General features: G+C 44.5%; 3 protein-coding genes across 3 annotated transcripts; 1 reads left to right on the top strand and 2 right to left on the bottom strand.

Moving 5' to 3' along the window:
- Positions 1–4,411: 4,411 nt before the first annotated feature.
- On the top strand, positions 4,412–7,428 carry LOC101783416 (stromal cell-derived factor 2-like protein). Its single transcript, XM_004973491.4, has 6 exons — positions 4,412–4,737; positions 4,835–4,975; positions 5,439–5,579; positions 6,636–6,685; positions 6,766–6,895; positions 7,082–7,428. Exons 1-6 carry the CDS (start codon positions 4,633–4,635, stop codon positions 7,163–7,165), a joined length of 651 nt encoding a protein of 216 aa, XP_004973548.1. The 5' UTR covers positions 4,412–4,632; the 3' UTR covers positions 7,166–7,428.
- Positions 7,429–10,368: 2,940 nt separating this feature from the next.
- Positions 10,369–11,787, bottom strand: LOC101783012 (probable CCR4-associated factor 1 homolog 6). Its single transcript, XM_012846687.3, has one exon. The coding sequence runs from the start codon at positions 11,753–11,755 to the stop codon at positions 10,472–10,474; it is 1,284 nt and encodes a 427-aa protein (XP_012702141.2). The 5' UTR covers positions 11,756–11,787; the 3' UTR covers positions 10,369–10,471.
- Positions 11,788–14,235: 2,448 nt separating this feature from the next.
- LOC101782603 (poly(A)-specific ribonuclease PARN-like) lies at positions 14,236–19,918 on the bottom strand. The gene is made up of 9 exons (XM_004973490.3): positions 19,435–19,918; positions 17,847–17,977; positions 17,578–17,760; positions 17,288–17,400; positions 16,831–16,947; positions 16,607–16,721; positions 16,302–16,517; positions 15,302–16,098; positions 14,236–15,143 (listed from the first exon to the last, which is right to left on the bottom strand). Exons 1-8 carry the CDS (start codon positions 19,719–19,721, stop codon positions 15,461–15,463), a joined length of 1,800 nt encoding a protein of 599 aa, XP_004973547.1. The 5' UTR covers positions 19,722–19,918; the 3' UTR covers positions 14,236–15,143; positions 15,302–15,460.
- Positions 19,919–20,352: the final 434 nt, after the last annotated feature.

Raw genomic sequence — 20,352 nt, 5'->3', positions numbered from 1 at the left:
GCGTGGCCAAATGCCTCGAGGCCAACAATGAATCTCCAAGTAAATCCCTCTTGCTGCCAACGCTAGGCAGCATGTTAACGAGTTAGGTTTCCCTCATATGTCACCATAGAATGGGATACACAAGCACAGAGCTAGAGAGGAGAAAGATCCGCTCGTTCCCATGTATGGACTTGTCTTGATAGTTTATAACATCATCGCCCCTGAAGACAAGCAGCTAGGGAGATGGAGGAACTCCAAAGGCGGCATCTCTAAGGAGTACGCAAAGCATAAAGTATTGCCGCCGCTACCCATCTAAGAGATTTTAGACATAATATTTACTCGGAGTTCTCACTAGTAGGAAGGGTGGATAGAGCGCCTCGATGAGGACAATACTCCACTAAGAAGAAACACGATGATGCTTTAACATCGCTGCTGTCAGCCCTATGCACCATCGGGTCCATCTACCCCTTGTTGACGGTCAAAATTGGCAAGAATGGCCAGATCAGTCTCCGTACCGGTACGACCAGTTTGGATAAAGTGCTCAAAATGCAAATTGGACTTCACCATTGTGTAAATCTCGTCGAGACAATCAAAATGGATATGTAGAATGTCCGATTCAAAGTTCGGATGAAGGAGTTATGACCTCGAGAAGATCTGCACCCAGGAAAACCGGTCAAACTGGTTTAGTCTATGTAGTCTGAGTTAGGAGTTATATTTTGACACGAGATTTATTAGTATTTCGACTTTTAATGGGGTATGACCTCCCCTCCCTATAAATATAAAGGGCTACGGACGATTGAGAAGAATCCCAATCGAATCTATCAAATCTATTTTTTTTATCGTTTTACCTTTCTCTCTTTGCTCTACTTATTCCAACCCCACGTGCTGTTCTTCTCTTCCTTGGTATGAGCACGTGCTGTTCTTCTCTTCCTTGGTATGAGGAGGCACCTTAAGCTGTTTTACCGAGCCTAGGGCAACCTAAGGTGCATCTGCCTCGATGAGATCCTTCCCGAGCGGGCGTTCGTTGGATCCTCGTCGGGGAGCCCGGCGAGACCGTGTGATCGGCCTACCAAACCGGTCTGACTGGTTTGGTATAGAAATGTTGCACAAGGAGCTCCTCTAGATGCCGAGTATTTGGCGCGGCACACTTTCGCGTCTAACACCCCCTACTACGACAAGTCCAGCAACCGCCGTGACCATCTCTACCCAACCGGCTCACGACGAACACAGCGACTTCACCTGCTGCCAGCTGCTGCCCGGCAACACATAACATGCTGTTGTGGGCATAGGCCTCCTGCTGCACCCCGTCACATGTTGCACAAGCCTCCTGCATCCATCGCGCCCGCAGCCTCCTACCGCGTCCCTGTTGATGGTGGCATCATATCCTGCCATACCTCACCACAGCTCACATGTCCTAACTAAATCACTGAGCAATGTAGGAGATATATTTTACATGATACATGGCCAACCACTTCCACATTTCAAGGTCTCAGCTAAGGAGCTGTTTGGTTGGACGCCGCACTTCGCCGAGCCAAAGTTGTGGCGCAACCATAAAATTGTGATCCCTACTTGGTTTCTGCCGAAGGTTTGGCTCGCCACACAAAAATCAGCTCTTTTCTACGCGTTTTCTCACCAAACTTGTGACGCCGATAATCGGCGCCTAACTCGTGGCGCCGCCGCACCTGCGGTGTGGCAGAGTGCGGCCGGCAAGCAAGTAGCCCCTAAATCGCATTGGTGTTCCACGGCAGGATAACACAAGGAGCAACCAAGGCATACTAGCATACCACGCCGCAAGTTTGAGAAGCCTCGACTAACTCTTGTATTGTACTCGCTGCACAACGCTCCCAAGGCCCAAAGTGCCCGGCAGAGCAGTCAGCACCAAGGACCACGGGCGGGAGCCACGGACCACGGCGCCACCGCGCACGCGCGTCCGCGATACAGCTGTGCCGCTGGCACCTGCCCCGCGCCGCCGGCTTTCTGGTTCCCGCGGCATCCACGTACGTGCGCTCGGCCCGGTCTCACGGCTGACCACCAGATCCCGTCCCCTGCCTGCCGCTCGGCCCCGCCCGGCCGGAGGAAGCGATCGGCGTCATCGTCATGATGCGCGCGCGCGGGGCAGCGAACCACCCATGACAGACACCCACCAAGGCCACTGGACCGGGACCGCCAATTACTCCTCCTGGACCGGGCCTCGCGCGAATGCGAACGCCACCTGCCCCCGCCTGTGATCCGAAGCCCGTGGGTACGGCGAAAACAAGCGATCGGGAGCAGCCGAGGCGGGTGCCGGTGCCCTCTGTTTTGCTAGCCACCGGGGAACGAGAGGCGAATCAGCTGGCACCTGGCAGCGAGTTTGGTGCCTGGTGGAGTGGCCGGTTTGATCGGATGCTTCATCTGAAGCGCCGATAGAATGATTTCGTGCAGCGGCCGGCTGGTGTGATCCCTGACGCCCGGGCTGACTGGCAGACAGGCCGTGCACCGTACCTCTCGGCCGGCGGTGTGCAGTAGCCGCGGGAATGGAACGGAGTGCCACTGTTTTTTGTCCTGCGGCCCTGTCATTCTGTTCCTATGTGTGCGACTCACATTGATAGATTCTGTGCTGTTCGATGAATCTCAGCTCGGACCCGGCCGGCACACCGCACGCAGGAAGTGGAGGCAGGTGTCGGATTTAACGTGGGCCAAGCCTAATATTTTATCTAATTAAATTAAATAATTCTAAGACCCGTATTAAATGTTGTGTGTACATATGAGAATTTGACTGAATATTTACTCGACTTATATACGTGAAATATATTTGCTTATATTGAGAAGTTAAGAAAAGGATGAAGGCGAGCCACACGCACGCCGCCACCGCCGCCGCTGAGGCGTGGCATGCGAAGCGGTGCCTGCATGCATGGTTACGAGAGTTACTTCCTGACTCCTCTATTAAGCTTCTGCCTGTGAGGATAAAAGGAGAACTCCTTCAACAGTTCTGCCTGTGAGGATAAAAGGAGAACTCCTTCAACAGTTTGCTGACGCTGGGTATGCCTCTGTTACACTTCATCTTCTAATTTCAGTACTAATTAGTACTGTCTACATGACTGCTCATTGGACGACATCTGCTACATCAAAATGAACAACTACATCAACAGAAGCTATGAACGGCGCTGGGTATACCTCTGTTACACTTCATCTTCTAATTTCAGCATTGATTAGTACTGTCTACATGTTCCTGAAGCTTAGATCATCTAAACACTTGCGCATATTTGATGTCACAATCTTGGTAGGATTTTTCTGGATTAAATTAGTACTGAAATTATTTTTGGGGAGTGTCTAGAAGAGACGTGACTGCTCATTGGATGACATCTGTTACATCGAGAGGAACAACTACACCAATAAAAGCTATGAACGGCGCAGGGTATACCTATGTTACACTTCATCCTTTAATTTCAGCTTTTAATTTCAGCTTTGTCTATATGTTCCTGAAACTTAGATCACCCAAACACTTGCGCACATTTGATGTCACAGTATTGATAGTATTTTCTAGATTAAATTAGTACTGAAATTGTATTGTATAGTTAAAAACTGGATTAAATTAGTACTGAAATTGTCTAGTTTCTTAATAGCAGGTCTGAGCCCACGAGAACCCGCGAAGAGCTAACCAAATAGGGCGAAGGGTTGCCGACTTGCCGGTTGGGATTTACGATTACGACCCCACTAAAAGTTTAGTACCTGCGTACGCACTGTACGATTACGATTACTGCCAAACTGCAGTGCGCGATCTTGAATTCGTGCTGGGTCCTGGGGGATGTCGCCCGTGCCCGTGCCCTTGTCTGCCCAATTGCTTTGTGCTAAAACCTGCAGCAGGAGCAGAAAACGGTGTGCCTCCGGCTCTGCTGGCTACGGTATCGGTTTGTGAATGCCGACTTGCGGCGGCCATGGTATCAGCACGATTCTGGCTGCGGTAGCGCTTTCCTTTTTTGTCATGTGCTTGCCCAATCTAGGTGCAACACTTTTTACATGTAATTAACTTGACTATTTGTGCATTCTTACAGGCATGACCGCATGAGGCATGAGTCATGACTGAATGTGTGACAACACCTGTCGATATCACACCATCCATCCCCCACGGCCTAGACGTATTGGGCCAAAGTGGTTTGGTCACACTAAGATGGGCCGTCCTATACCAACCCAGGCCAGCCCAATCTAGTAGACATACCAGGCCCAGCAGGATGGGTTTGCTTTCTGGCCCGAGCGCACGAAGGTAGCCCGTTGGTGCGAGCTGATGCACTCAGAATAAATCCTCACCGCTCATCTCGCACCCGACGGCCTCAACCTCACTTCGTGACGTCTCAGGGACACGTGGCTTCCCTTCATTCGCCAGCCACACGTGGAGCCCTGTCCGAGGGGGCCCGAGTGGCCCCTCGTCTCCGCGGAAGCAACGGCCCGTCCGAACTCCTCCGAGTCTCCCCCTCAGCTCGCCGCGAACTCACGACGCACGCACCGACGCACGAGACCGAGCAGCCCCACCACGCCCCGCCCCGCGCGCGCGCCGTGCGGTCACCGCCCGCGGCCACGGCACCGCCGGCCCCCGCCCCGGCCGCCAAGAGGAAAGGCAAGGCCGACGCCTCCTCCTCCTCGTCTCCACCGAGGTCCCGCCGCGCGCTCGCCGTCGCGATGGCCGCGTCCCTGCTCGCGCTCGCCGTGGCTCTCCTGGTCAGCGCCGGATTCAGCGGCGTGGACAGGGGCACAGCGGCCCCCGTGGAGTCAGAGGGCGGCGAGGTGCGCGTCCCGGATCTTAAGATCTGCCGGAGAGGTTCGTCTTTTTCCGTATGGGTTTGGGTGCGATTGTGATCTGGATCTGCGCGGGCGTTTGCAGGTGACGTACGGGAGCGTGATCAAGCTGATGCACGAGAAGACGAAGCACCGGCTGCACTCGCACGACGTGCCCTACGGCTCGGGCAGCGGCCAGCAGTCCGTCACAGGATTCCCCGAAGGAGACGACTCCAATAGCTACTGGGTGCGTCTCCCTTTCATCATCAGCACATAAAGTGGGCATGCCCTGTTTACTCTTAATGGAAATATATATGAAAAGATCAACGATTCAAAGGGTCTTGAATTGACTTACTATAGATTTCAGAAGGTAGCATTGAATTAAATTGATTGATGAGAGTGCAGCGCTCTGACCAGCATCTTTGAATTCAGTCTGCAAATTGTCCTGTAGTTTTCAAGAGCTAGCTAATTCGTATTGATTAGCAAGAATGTAGGATCTATTTGAAAATATAATGGCAGGTATTTCTTTAATGGAATGAGTAAAACATGTGCCGAAAGAAAAAATATTATTGCAAATCTGGTACTTATGTATTTTTCTCAGTTGCCAATTTAACCGCTATTTGGTATGAAAAACCAGCAGTTACAGTTTGATACATATGCGATAGTCATTTAAGCAGTCAGCTTAAAGGTGATGGGCATATTAAATGCAGATCATAAGGCCTACTCCAGATTCATCGTCTAAGCAAGGTGATGCCATCGAGACTGGTAGCATTGTAAAGTTGCAACACATGAGGACACGGAGGTGGCTGCATAGTCACTTGCACGCTTCACCGTTATCTGGTAACCTTGAGGTTAGTTTATATCAATCTCTCATGTTGCAGTATCGAATGCCGATTTAAATTCTGTACATCCTGCAAGCTTTATTTAGATTGAAAGATAAAGTTGTAGTTCTCTTCAATTGCTTTAGACCACTTCTAACGAATGTGGCTATGTAAGTACTGAGTACAACATGTGATTACCCTGTATCCAGATTCTATGGAACATCTTGGCCAGTCATCTACTTTTCTGAATAAACTAGGATAGAACAGTGCACGAAAATAGTAAAATAGTGTCATATCAGCTCCTGTAATTCCAATTGAAATGAAGCTGTTAAACATTTTTGTTGTGATAAATAATTTTCAACAAAAGTTGAAATTTTTTCACATATCCGATCTGAATCTCTATATAACAATGAACAGCCAGCTGCTTTGTGGTGTAGAAAATTGATGGAGATGCGCTGTATTACATATTTTCCTGCATTGTCTACTACTCATTGTCTTGTCTGGAAGCATTATGTGTATATTATGGCTTCATTTATAGCTTGTTCTCAAACATTTTTTTAAAAATTTGACAGTTCACTTCAACTTTATAAGCGTCTGCATAATGTTTTCATTTGTTCTATGGTGATAAAACGGTAGTCATGGTGCTTCAATAAGTATAGCATGCCATGCCGTGCACATCCATGCCGTGCACATAATTTACTCTCATAACGAAACAGCATGGCATCTGGCCTCCAACTGACCGAGAAAATATTATATTAAAATGTTCCTCTGTAGTAGACTAGCTTTTATGCCACATTTTAGTGCTGTTGTACTGAATCAATGTGAAAGCTAGGGGCTTACAATTACTTAGATGTTTTGAATATATTTCAACTTTTTTTTACGGGGAAGTAAGTTATCACCCAGTTTTCTTATGGGGAAGTTATCACCCAGTCTTCTTATGTCTACTGTCTTTATGAGTACCTTACATAGACTAATGCTTTGCATTTGAAGAGATCAGTTTTATGTCTTCTGTCTGCTCTGTTTCGTTTCCATTATTTTCTCATATTAAGAATGTGCTCTGAAGTTTGGATATCAACATTTGTATAGGTTAGCTGTTATGGTGGGGATGAACTATCAGACACTGGTGACTACTGGAGGTACAATTTACTTACAGTCTTACACGGAATGTGGGTGTATGTTTATTTGTTGCTTAGCTTATTCCTCTGGGTATTCTCAGGCTAGAAATAGAAGGAAGCGGAAAAGTATGGAAAAGGGATCAAAAAATAAGGCTTAGGCATGTTGATACTGGAGGTTATCTGCATAGTCACAACAAGAAGTACAATCGCCTTGGTGGTGGGCAGCAAGAGGTGAGACATTGATTTGCTTGCAAAATTTTCTTCTTGCAAAATCAAAAGATGCTTACAAGGTTTGACAGTCAACATGAATTATCAATCGTGGAGAACCCAGATCAGTCTACTCTAATTCTATACGATTTTTTACTTGCTGCCATGTTGCAAGTGAATGTTGTTAAGTTCAGATACGTTTTGGTGCAGGTCTGCGGTGTCCGAGAGAAGCGAGCCGAGAACATTTGGTTGGCAGCAGAGGGTGTTTATCTCCCGGTTAACGGAAGCAAGTGAAACAGCATCTTCTAGTGTTTTCCTGTTTCATGAGAGTTAGCATAGGATCAGGTGTTTTCCCCGTTTTCATTTGTTCTTGTTTGTTCTTTGAAAACACGGGACCTGACCCTTGAGTGATATGCTGAATTTAGATGATATCGACAAAATGAGTACAGTACAGGCTTCTAATTGATATTTACAATTCAGTATGACCATGTATAGATCCAGACACCCAGAGATGCAAAGTGCCACATTCTTTCGCAACTAGGGATGTTTATTTTCCAGATGTGACGCAGAAAGACAGTCCTTCGAAAATCTGGAAGCTTTTTTTGGAACCCGCTGCATTGTGATTTTGAAACTTGAACCGTTGTGCGTATGAATAGCGGTCCACGATTTCGTAATATCTTCTGAGCTGCAAATTTTGTGGAGCCCAAATTTCAGAGTTCAGTCTGGTGCTAATGGCAGAGGCTCTGCCGTCCAAGCGAAGACCAATGCTTCAGTGCAGGCTGAGCACCAGAATGATTCTTTTTCAGCAACAAAAACCACCAGTTCCGGTTACAAAACAAGCCAGAGGTGCTCGGTACAGTAACAAAACAAGTCCACTTGGAACAATACACAAAGTTAAGACTTCAGCATTATAAGTACTATCAAAGACAGAGTGATGCTATGCAACATCGCAACTTCCCAAGAAAGCTATGCAATTAGCAAACAGCATTGTGTGCCCATTCTTTGACATCACTCATGACAGTGGAACAGCAAATTCATCAGATGTGATGCTTTCAATGCTCAAGTTCCTGCCTAAGAATCAAATGTCAAACCTCGCAGACAGTAGATAACAGACATGAGTTCATTCACTTATCATAGGGCAAGAAAGTAACTCAACAACGAGCAAAATTAAACTAGACAATAAGCAACTAAAAAATGCCCAGGAAGTTTCTAATGAATTCCTGAAGTTGTGGCAGAACAAGTATAGCCACATGTACTGAAATGTGGCGAACCATAAGTTCATGACCGAAATGTTACTTTATAAAGTAACTAAAAATCAGAGCAGCAAAGCATTATCATGGTTGCAACAACAATATTTTTTCTTGCTTTGACAACTGCATACTCATGGAACCATATCCATGTTCTTGCTTTTAAAAGTAGCACGAGGCTGTAAACAATTAGTAATCCTGCACAAATCTTCATCTAAGCAAGTAAGCAACATAACAAATGTCAAACAGAAGAAGCACAGGACACATGCAAAATTTGATAACCTTGAGCAAGGGAGAATGGATACTTATCGTTTGCTCATAGTCATCAGATCAGGTTAAATTGCAGTCCAGAATACAATTTAAACAATTGAAGGCAAAATTACACCCGGGGGGGTGGGGGGAGGAGGGGGATGGTGAATGCTGAAAAAAAAACAACTCCAGGTAATACTTTAATTTACCTGGCAACCCTTTAAATGGCTGCTGTACTGCTGTAAGGAACAACGACTCCACATCAACAGTAAAGAGGAAAAGGTGAAGTACCATGTGCAGCAAGTTCAAGCTAACACTTTGCAATGCTTTAGTCCCTTGTGATTCAGATATGTGCAACAAAAGTCAGCACATGGCAAAATCTTTATGATTAATAAGCAGCATCAAGCAAAAGAATTGTAATTCAGAAAAGAAGAAGTAAGAAGACAAGTCCACTTGGAAGTTGGAACGATACACAAGAAGTAAAGGACTTGAGCAGTATCAGTGCCATCACACAGAGTGATGCTATGCAATAACTCAACTTCCCAAGAAAGAGCTATGCAATTAGTAAAAAAGCATTGTGTGCCATTCTTTGACATCACTCATGACAGTAGAACAGAAAATTCATCAGATATGATGCTTTTAGTGCTCAAGCTCCTGTCTAAGAATCAAATATCAAACCGCGCAGACAGTAGACAGGAGTTCATTCAGTTATCATAGGGTAAAACAATAACTGGACACCAAGCAAAATCACACTATACAATAAGCTACTCAAACATGTCCATTAAGAAATTTCCAATGAATCCCTGAAGTTGTGTCGGAACAAGTGTAGCCACATGTACTCAAATGTGGCAGACCCATAAGTTCATGACTGAAACTGTTACTTTATAAGAAACTAAAATCAGAGCAACAAAGCATTATCATGATTACAACAACATTATTTTTCTTGCTTTGAAAACTACATACTCATGGAACGATATCCATGTTCTCGCTTTTAAAAGTAGCACGAGGCTGTAAACAATTAGTATTCCTACACAAATTTTCATCTAAGCAACAGAACAAATATCAAACAGGAGTAGCACAGGACAGATGTAAGTTTTGATAACCTTTCAGTCAAGGGTTTTAAGCTGGGTAGAATGAATATTGATTATTTGCTCATAGTCATCAAACCAGGTTAAATCACAGTGTAGAGTACAGTTTAGACAATCGAAAGCAAAATTACAGGGTTCAAAATGGTGAATGCTAAAAACATACACTTCCCCCCTTAATACTTTAATTTTCCTGGCAACCCTTTAAATGGCTACTATAAGGAACAAAGACTCCACATCAACAGAAAAGAGGAAAAAGGTGAAGTATAATGTGCAGCAAGTTCAAGATAAGACTTTGCAACATTAGTCCCTTGTGAATCAGATATGTGCAACAACAGTCGGCTAATGGCAAAATTTGTATGACTAATGGCAGCATCAAGCAAAAGAATTGGAATTCAAAAAAAGCATGTTTTGCAGCTAAACTGCTGTGCAACCAATATGAAATTTACCACTTGCTGAATGACTGAAGAATAGAATACAAACAGTGAGAGTGAAGGAACCGGATGGCACAAAGGCAACAAAGCAGCAAAAGGAAGACCAGACAGAATCACGCCTATGTTAACATGAACAATACCCAAACATACAGTTGTTCATTTTCCCATAAACCCAACCAGACAAGGTTATCCAAGATAACTAAAGCAATAGTTCCTAGACATGCTTTCAATCACTAATAGCATAACAAATAAGATATCTTACTGAGAAATACTTAAGATGAAGAACGAGCTAACCCACTATAAATACAGAAAATGAAGTAAGAACTTTCAGTTGCCTGATACTTCATGTAGTACCTGATTTCAAACATAATGTTGGTGTTAACTATTAGGTAATACCTAGCCAGATGAGCACACAAAACAAAGAAAAGCTAATCATTCAGTTGAAGAAATGGGGGAGAATAGTTAGGCGAGAAGGCCTATCATATCAAGCACAAGAAACCATCAGATCAGCTTGGCATTTTTTTCTCATTCAGAATCTTGTTATTTAACTATCCATTACACATTAGATGGGCGGAGCTCCTGGTTTCACCCAATCACCCCTTCCCCTGGAATAAGCCCAAACAACAAACCATCATACAGCTTGACAGATTCCTTCAAGTACAAATTCTTGACCTTCAAGAAGCACCACAGGGTCAGCAGTGAATCAGAACCAGCCTGGTGGCTGGTCCCAACTCGCTCGACTTTGAGCAGCTCCCCAAGTTTGCTCAGCCCGCCATATAGGCCACTACAGAACCTCATGAGATGCTTGACGTCGTACATCACCGGGAAGAAGGTCTTGGTGAGCTCCAGGAACTCATCCAAGGTGTTCGGCATTTCCCGGCCGGTGAGCAGCCTGAGCAGGTAGCCGAAGTCGTGCCCGCTGTGGAAGGTGACCCACTGGACACTGTCGCTGAGCACGAGCCCGGACGTCATCATCAGCTCGGAAAAGCGAGTGGAGTCGACCCCCTCCGCAGCGAAGCGGTCGAAGTCGATCCCGCTGCGGCGGAGTAGGTCGATGGAGATGCTGCTGGAGGGGTCGGTGCGCGGGTCGAAGCCCCGGAAGTTGAACTGCCAGATGCAGCCCCGCCCCCCCGTGCCGCGCGGCGGGAGCGCGCCGGCCTCGTTGGAGAGGGTGAGGCCAAGCTGGATGAGCTTGAGAATGTTGACGTTGCCCTGGAGGGTGGCGTAGTTGACGTCGCTCTGGCAGGAGTAGCTGCCGGTCGGCTTCACCACGATGCCGGGGAACTCCGTGTCCATGGCGACGTACGGGTACGCATCGATGACGTCGCGGATCACCGCGAACTCCTGCTCCAGGTTATCCGCCCAGACCTCGCGGATCTCCACGGCGTCGGGGCCCTCTGCGGCGGGCGGAGGGGCAGCCATCGGAGCAGCAGGCGCATCCAAGAGCTCGGGGAGGCTTGGGGCGGAGGAGCGGCGAGCCGGCAAGGTGGTTCCGACAACAGTTAGGATTAAGGTTTCCGATGTCGGCGGGAGGGGGCGGGCGGCGCGGGTCGGTGGAGGCAATAAGAGGAGGGGAAGGAGGAGGAGGGGGAGGAGGCGGAGGCGGAGGCGGAGGCGGAGACGGTGGAGGGCGTTGAGCCCCAGTGTCAGAGGCGGCGAGAGCCCATGGGAGGTGACGTGCGGTTGCTGCCGATGTGCGAGGCGAGAAGACGTGGGGGGCGGATCTATCGGGTCGGAGTCCTCCTGGAGAAGAAGGGGAGAGGAAAGCGGAAGGCGGGTGTGCTCGGCTGTCAACGAGCCGAGCTCGAGCGAGCCCCGGTGCCCAGGCTCGAGCCCGACACGAACCCCAGCCGAGCTCGGCTCGGTCATACTTCCACGGTTTCCACCGTTAAATTCCCGTGCATTCAAACACGTTGCCTACGCTTTCATTTTTTTAATAAAAGGTTGCCTATGCTTTAGTTGGCCTGCCAATTTGGGCCTTGGACCTTCAAGAAATCAACTAAATTAGGAGCCAGTAAACACCCGCGCTGGTCATCTAAGGCTACTGGTTTTTACTTAAAAAAAAAGATAAACGAACCCTATCGAGCTTAAGCATGTTTTGGCTCGTAGGCTATAGTCCTCGCTAAAGTTTGGCTTTGTTTACAATTGGAGCCAACCTCGGAAGCCTCCAGCTTTATTTGGCAGCTTTGCGAGTCATCGGAAATAGGATGCTCATAACGCGTCCAGGGTAGGTGGGGAACAAACGGTTTTACATTTTTAATGACTAAGTGGTCCTAAGAGTATACGCATCGTGTAGTTAAGGTGAGTGACATCTCATATAACCGTTTCTTCTTAGAGTCATGTTGACCGGTTTTATGAATGTATACTTTTCTAAGACTGAAAATGCATGCATCGTTTGAGTAGAATCGCTAGGGAAAAAGGTGTAGATATTTACTTTTTACAAAATAAGGGTGTAGATGAAAGAAAACTTCATCATACAAGTTGCCTATGCTTTACTTGGTTCGCAGATTCCTGCCTCATACTTTCTAAGAAATCAACTAATTTAGGAGCCACTAAACTCCATCTCTGCTCATCTAGACTATGGGCTTTTACTCAGCGGAAAAGATAAAAGTGAGCCCTGTCGAGCCATAGCATGTTTTGGTTCACAGGCAATGGTCCTCGCTCAAGTTTGGCTCATTTACAATTGAAGCCAAATAAACCTTAAGCTTTTTTTTGACAGGTTTGCAGGCCATCGGAAAATGAGGCTCCTCGTGATGTGCCTGGAGTAGGCAGGGGGCCAACGGTTTCACATTTTTAATGATAATGTTGTCCTTAGAGTACACGCGTCGTGTGGTTACGATGGATGACATCTCATATGACCGTTTTCTTCTTGAAGTTATGTTGACCCAATTATTACTATGCACAATACATTTCTTTTCTGAGATAGAAAATGCTATGCGCCCTGTTGAGTGGAATTGCTTGGGAAAAAGGTGTAGACATTTATCTAAAAAATAAGGGTGTAGATGAAAGAAAACTTCATCATACAATCGTAGTCCACTAGACCATAGAAACAAAAAAAATTCCTGTAAGCAACTCTTTACTCACCCTATAGCAACCACAATTATTATAAGGTCCCGTTTGGATCATTGGAATTGAATTCCATCCTAATAATCATAATTTAGACACAAATTAATTAAGCTAATATAATTGTATGTGGAATATAGTTGTATATTATAGTTGGTGATATGGGAGAGATACTTATATGCTGCACTTCTACTATAGAGAAGCGAGTCTAAGAGCGTGCTATAAGAATTGAATTCCATTCTAATAACCATAATCTATAGAATCAATTTCCATCTCCCACCCCATGAATTTAAGATATGCTTATATCTAAACTTTGGAAAGTTGTGGAATGCCACATTCCAACATAAATTAGCCTACTCTATTAAATAGATTCCAATTCCTTCAAAATGAAGGGACCCAAACAGGGCCTAAGTATATTTATATGACTAAAAAAATGATGCAATATATGCCATGCACAAATACATTGGCATTTATAATTTGATCAACGTGACTCCAAGAAAAAACGGTTGTACGAGATGTCACTCATCATAATCACACAAGATGTGTACTCTAAGAACCACCCTGTCATTAAAAATGTGAAACCACTAGTCCCTACCTACTCCGGACACGACCCATCGGCTTGAAAGGCTACAATGCAGGCTAGAGGCTTGCGAGATCGGTTCCAATTGTAAACAAGCTAAACTTGAATGAGAACCATGCTTGCGAATCAAAATATGGTAGAATATACCGAGCGTTGCTATTTTTACCGACATATTTTATTTCATTGGAACAATACTTTGGACGAGTATTAATTATGTAACACAGAATAAACAAAAGTAAGTATTTTTTAATATAAATATAATAATGTCATGATAAAAAATTAATATTATAGAGTAATAATTATTTGCCAAAGGATTGTTGTAATAAAGAAAGAATCGAGTACTTACTTGCAAAATTGCACAATTTGGTTTGTCTACGAACATCCTGTCATAACTCCACACACCTGTAGCACATTGGCACATGGGAACGGCAAACTCGTCTAAGCCACATGCTTAAAACACCGAGTTAGCCTTTTTATCTTTAGGCACTCGAACTACAGCAGCCAAAAGAAGGTTGTATCAGCATTTGAAAACATAAAACGATTTTGTATTTGGGCTTCGAAGTGGATCGAGGTTTGCGCAAAAGGGCATTGCAGCCATTAGGAGGTGGAACAGTGTTGTTAATGCTACTAATTGTCGAAAGGGTGGTTAAGACTTAAGAAGTTGTGAAAAAATCTGCAAAAAAAAAAATTAAAATTAACATATACATTGGCTCAATTTATTAGAGATAAACTCCAATCTAAAAACTGAGGAAAACAAAAGGACTGAAAGAAGAAATATATAAAAACAAAAGGAAGAAAATCGAAAAAGATAAACCCAGCTGCGGTCGGCGACCTTGGTTTACCCTACATGTTATGCCTGGTTATATCCACATTGTTGAACCAATCCCTTTCAGCTCTTTTCGTGATCATGCATTTTTTTTCAGTACTTAGTAGCAAAGTAGCACCAAAAATGGCAGTGGCCATTAGATATGCTGCCAGCAGCACATGCCACTCTTGTTCCATTTTTGTGATGGATGAGAATGACAGATCGTCCATAATAGAAACAATCCCCACCGGCCACTGGTTAGGCGTATAACGAATACATGGCATGCCAAACCAATTGACGGAAAAGGAGGTAATCGTGGAAAGGCATGATTAAATCATACTTTCGCCATGCTGACAGACCGAACGTGTTCTTGACACCAAAAGGCGATTTCAATATTGCATTTGTTACATAGCATACAATCGCAGGGCATCAGTTCCTACCAAAACTCGGCTAGTTTCAGGCTTCCCGCCAATATCTTGTGCCTAGTTCGTGATGGAGTTCCAAGCCCGAAAAAGGTTGTTAGGCAGGAGCACAGTAGACTGGTCACGACTGCCCAACTGCTATAGAAACCAACCTTTTGGCAATCCATGCGTGATGCAGCGAACAAGGTTGGTAGTTAGCATTCCAACTTTGGCTTTACTTGAACAGAGTATCTATTGCATACTATCCATTTAGAAGAACCCTTACACAGTATTGATGTCATCCAAGTCAGCATACCATCAATCAAGTTGAACGTTGATCCATTCAAATTGGAAACTAGACAGGTTGTACAGGAAATGTGTTCCAGAATACCAACATTGCTATTGAGGCTGCACAAAACAAAAGCAGCATAGTTCAGATGTCTTGGCTTTGATGATGGCATGTAATCATCAGTCATGCAAATATCTTAAGTAGCAATACTTCTTATTATTAATATAAGCCGGATAATTACCAGATTTTTTTTGAAAAAAAGATAAAGTAGCAATACCTGCAGTTCAAAGCTAGACCAACAGTTGAGATGCCGTCTGGTATAACTGATGACCACATGAAGTTTCCCCCTTAGCGAATATCAAGTGCCCACGGATTTCTTGAGGGGTGCTCTCATTAATCTGAGGGACTAAAAATAACCAAGGGGATTGAACATGTTTTAGCATTCCAAATACTCCTTCAGATCTAGCATCAATGAACTATTCCAGTATATCGGAGAGGAATTGCATTCAGAAAGTGTTGAAGCAGCTATCTCAGACGAAACACCCTCCAGGGCCTCAGCTAAATCTGAATCCCAAAGTCCTAACCTGCAAGCCTTTCTGTACACTTCAAAACCTGCAGCTTTCAGACCTTCTGAGAAGAAACTATTTAGTGATGAGCTTTCCAAGCTTATTTCTTCTAATAACTGCATTGCAGTATCAGAATTACGGAATATCAAAGCAGAGCATGTCCTATCCAACAGCTTGACCTCAAAATCTTCTGAGAAGACCTGATGTAAGCCAGGAAGGTAAGATTTTAACTCCTTGGCAGATTTTTCCCTGAAGCCCCACAAGAAAATGATATTATCAGTGCTCACAGTTTTTGCGGTGTCTGGCTCATTAGCAAAGTCAACATCATCAGAGTCTTCGACCATACAGCTTGGATAAAAGATGTTACAGTACTCTTCAACTGCAGCACACTGCTCACCAGATTGTAATTGGCACTCAGGACTGATTTTCAATAAATTACTTAGCTTAGCAAATAACTTTGTTATTCTCAGGACGTTTTGCTCATTTTTTGTTACACTGCTGGTAACATCTGTGCAAAAGACAAAAAAAAAAGAGAGAGGGCTTAATCAAAATACTAGCAAGGAAGCACTACGAAGATGTAGACAGCAATTTGATTCCCATGTTACTAGTTACCAATTGCCCCACATTCTGTTTGTTAAAAAACTGAGGGAGAAAGTGAGACATGGTTTACTAAAAAGACACGATTTGTGAATATGTTAGCTGGAACTGTACCTTGCTGTGGTATTTTAATCTCCATTGGCACAAAGTATTGTCTTTGTAAGTAACTGAGAGCAGCTTGTATATTCTTCGCTTTTCTCAAGGGGCCAATTTGTCTCCACAAGTGGCTGATATCAACAACATTAGAGAAGACCATTTTTAAAGAACACATAAATTCATGCATGTTTGGCGGAAGAGGCGCAACAAATTTGGAGTGCATCATTGTCAGATCTGAGAAAGAGGGGAAAAAATGACATGATCAAAGTATCAAGAGGTTAATGGGCCATATAATTGTGCAAGTTGGTGAAGCATTAACCTACCATTCAAGCAATTGTATGATATGATTGGCTTCTGTGAAGATGATAGTAGATCAATAACTTCTCGAAATCCACGGAATTTTAAATTCTGTTCCTCTTCTGATTTATGGATATCCATCTGCAAGGGAGTTCAGTAGAAAATCGACTTCTATTAAGATGGTGAGTTTTGATATTTTTAATACATTGTACACAGTGCAGATAATTTCTAGATAAGTAGAGATACAAACCAGAAGAAGATTCTTATCCTCTTTAGAACTAGTAAATATCACACACACAGCCCTAGCAGCTCCAGCTTTGTCCGGAACAACAAGAGGTACAAGGTCATCAGAGATATGGTTTACTGCCTGCAGAATAACTCAAAATAGTTAAAGAATGCTCCAGTACTTTGGAGTTACTATTTGGCTCTATAAAGAACAGGGAATTCAAAAGCAGCATTTTAATCAACCAAGTTTAGCAATCACAGTTTCCTATACTCGCATACAGATAAGCTTATTTCAACTACATCTTCAATTTAAAAGCACGCCATGAAATTTTACATCCTTCAACTCTTTGCAGGCATTAACAGTTGCAACCACAGCATGAGCGAGGAACTCATATTTAGTTTCCTTAAGGAATCTACCAGTAAAAAAAAACATTTCTTCTTTTTTTAAGAGAAAACATCAAACTGAAGTTGTGCAATCACACCTGCAAGACCAGTTGAACTTGGTGATCACTGCAGACATCAATACTCATACTGGGCCTGGAACCATATGATTCACCACCTAAAATTAATCTACTAAGGGAACCAACCAAAGAATCTGCACAATAAGAAGACAATATTAGGAGCAATCTAAGTGAACCAGACAAATTTCTGTAACTTATTCATTCTTCTTGATGCAACGACACACAGTTCTCCTGAGTGTTCAAGATAAAAAAAAGGAGCAATCAAAGTGAAAGGCGATGATGAGGGTAAGCATTTATCGAAAGTAACCTACCATCATCCTTTTTACTTGGTTCTGCATATCCTTTTCTCCAGTGTGTTATTCTTGACATTATTCTACTTTTGAAAACTGAATCAGCAACTGATGTGTTTTGTGATGGCAACAGTGGGCGAAGACGAGTAGTAAAGATCTTTTGCCTTGCGAAGGATTCTTGAACCCTTGATAGGTAAGATATACCTGCCAATACAGTCAACAGAGAATTAGTCCTACATATCAAACAACCTTACTTGCTGGTTGTTTTTGAAACATAGCTAACTACTCACCATCATAGATGCACATATTGAAATCAAAGCCATCATTAGCCATAGTTGATAAATAAGATGATTGACATGAGAAACTGTATGAAGGCATTCCTAGCTGAAGCTCATCTCTAGGAAATAAGTGAAAATTGTACCTGTATAACATAAGCACCCACAGGCAATAAAGCATCAGATAACACATCATAATAAATAAAAATAAAAGGATAGGCTGAAGTAAAGACACATGGGAAAGCAATATTAAAGTTTGAGAGAGACCTGGATTGGTTATCTATTCATCAAACCCTATGAAGCTATATAAGCATTTACCAAAAAGGAACTTGGAATCTGTTGTTAGCAAACAGGGAAAAGATGATTGTATAGAAAATAGTGAATAATGCAAAGTTTAGTGTGTCAACTACCATGCATACTAGAGCAATGAGCAATAACTACTATTTAATGGGTAACTTAACCAACGCACTTTGTATGTTACTATCGTCAGAACTTTCTTACAACTGAAATAAATAAAACCCAGAAGAGGTTCTACGAGCAGAACATGCTTCATTTTATTGCCAGATATGTCTGAAATTGTTGCCTAGCATTGCCTAGCAAGGTTAGAGGACACGCAAGCATGTTTGGTTCCTTTGCTTGTTCTGAGTTTGTGCCGTATGCGCACGGATTTCTTTACATTTGAGGAGAGCAAAATTGGCTCTGCTCCCTAGCAAGGTTTGCCCTGCACCCTTGCCCATTCTTGTCAAGCAAGGCTACTGGGCAAGCAAACTAAACATGAAGTGCCAACCGACCCTGCTATTGCTTTACAGGAGAGTTAGACATATGCCAAAGCTCTAGATCGATACTCCTGGTTCCTAGTGGAGCCTTACTCAAAATATTTCTGCTAAATTATAGATTATCATGTTAATGAACACACAGAACTAACCTAACACAATTCAGACTACAGAATTTATCGTTGCTCGTTTGTTATCAAAGCATGCGAGTGTACTTGTGAAACTGGGGAATTTTTAACCTACCTAAAATCATACCAGCTGGGCAGTTTCATTATGTGATTTCACCTTAGAATCAGGTTGTTTGTCTGAAATACTTTGTTCAGTATGCTCCCCCTATACAGATGTAGCCACGTCTATTTACTTGTCTTCTGACTATTGATTATATAGTTGAAGTTCTGTCTTTTGACAGCCTGCGACCTTATGCAGAATTGAAACCATCACGCTAGCTCTCACATACCATTTCTGGTTGAACCTAACATGGATGTTGTACTGCTTACTGTAACAGAACAACTAAGCTTTAGAAAATGTTGATGTAAGTTTCCATTTATCTACCAGAGTTACAAAGTTCAAATTTCATACTACTCCCTAAAGGCGGAAGGATTCCGTTTATACACACACGGTGTTTGACGAAACGCCTCAAGCATTCAAGCTGGATGAAACGCCTCAAGCTGAGCCTGCAAAATATTAGGCTGATACGCTACACCCATTGCCCAACCTAATAGCAAAATCACCTAGCCGTCTGTTCCAGCGGGCACAGCATGCTCGACAGAATACCACGCCAGAAATCCCAATTGATGCTCCATTTCCATGTGTATGAAAGAGCTGCTTACGGGTAAGCGACGAGGGTAGAGGGGGAGGAGTCGCGCAGCCGGAAGGGGCAGACGGCGATCTGTAGCGGCTGGAAGGACTCCGCGGCGAGCTTTGCCTTGAGGTACACCGTCTCCGCGGTGTCCACCGGCAGCGCGCGGCGCCACCCCGTGGGGGCGCCCGTCTTCTGCGCCGCCACGGTCACGTAGTCGCAAGATTCCAGGTGGGCCCCCAGCTCCCGCACGGACTCCGCGAAGTTCCGCCTCGTCACCTGCTTCGCCGACGCCGCGGCGGCGCGCGGGGCAGCCATCGCGCCAGTGGAAGACGCTGAGCACGAGCAAGGATAAGGGTGACACAATGATGGGAGGTGGGGACGCGGGGTGCGCAGCGAGTTGGACCGGCACGGGTAGGCGCGGCGGCGGTGGCGGCGGCGGCGGCGGCGCGCGATCGGTGGGTTTTGGGTATCGCCGAGCCGAATTGCTAGTCGGTGGCGGAGCGGGCCGCACGAAGTTGGGCTCCCTTTTCCTTCCGAGAGCGGAGTTGGGCTGGGTTGTGTTTGTTGGGAGCAAAAGCGAGGCTAGCTGGGCTGCGTGAGAAAGTTCAGATGGCACGCCGAATCCAACGATGGAGATTAGATTTCCCGTGGCATAAACTTTGGGATCAAATTATGCTACGCATGCATGTGAGTATTCACATTTTGGAGTTAAAAACGAGATTCAAAATCTCGTTTGGACACTATTGTTGTGACTCCAGGCAATAAGCTAGTGTGTCCGAGCAGAGCTACGTCCTTTTGATTCGTGAACAAACGTGCCTCGACAAACGATTGCTACAGTTTTTCCAAGCACCATTTGCTCCCTTTTTTTCCCTTGTTAGCTGTTGGCCAAAATGTTTGAGTAGCGAAACCATAACACACATCTTGACCATGACTAGTTTAACAGCAC

Source organism: Setaria italica, chromosome VI (genome assembly GCF_000263155.2).
Source record: "Setaria italica strain Yugu1 chromosome VI, Setaria_italica_v2.0, whole genome shotgun sequence".
Classification (NCBI taxonomy): domain Eukaryota; kingdom Viridiplantae; phylum Streptophyta; class Magnoliopsida; order Poales; family Poaceae; genus Setaria; species Setaria italica.
Note: the sequence above shows the minus strand (reverse complement) of the source record. Positions and strands in the feature narration are given on the sequence as shown.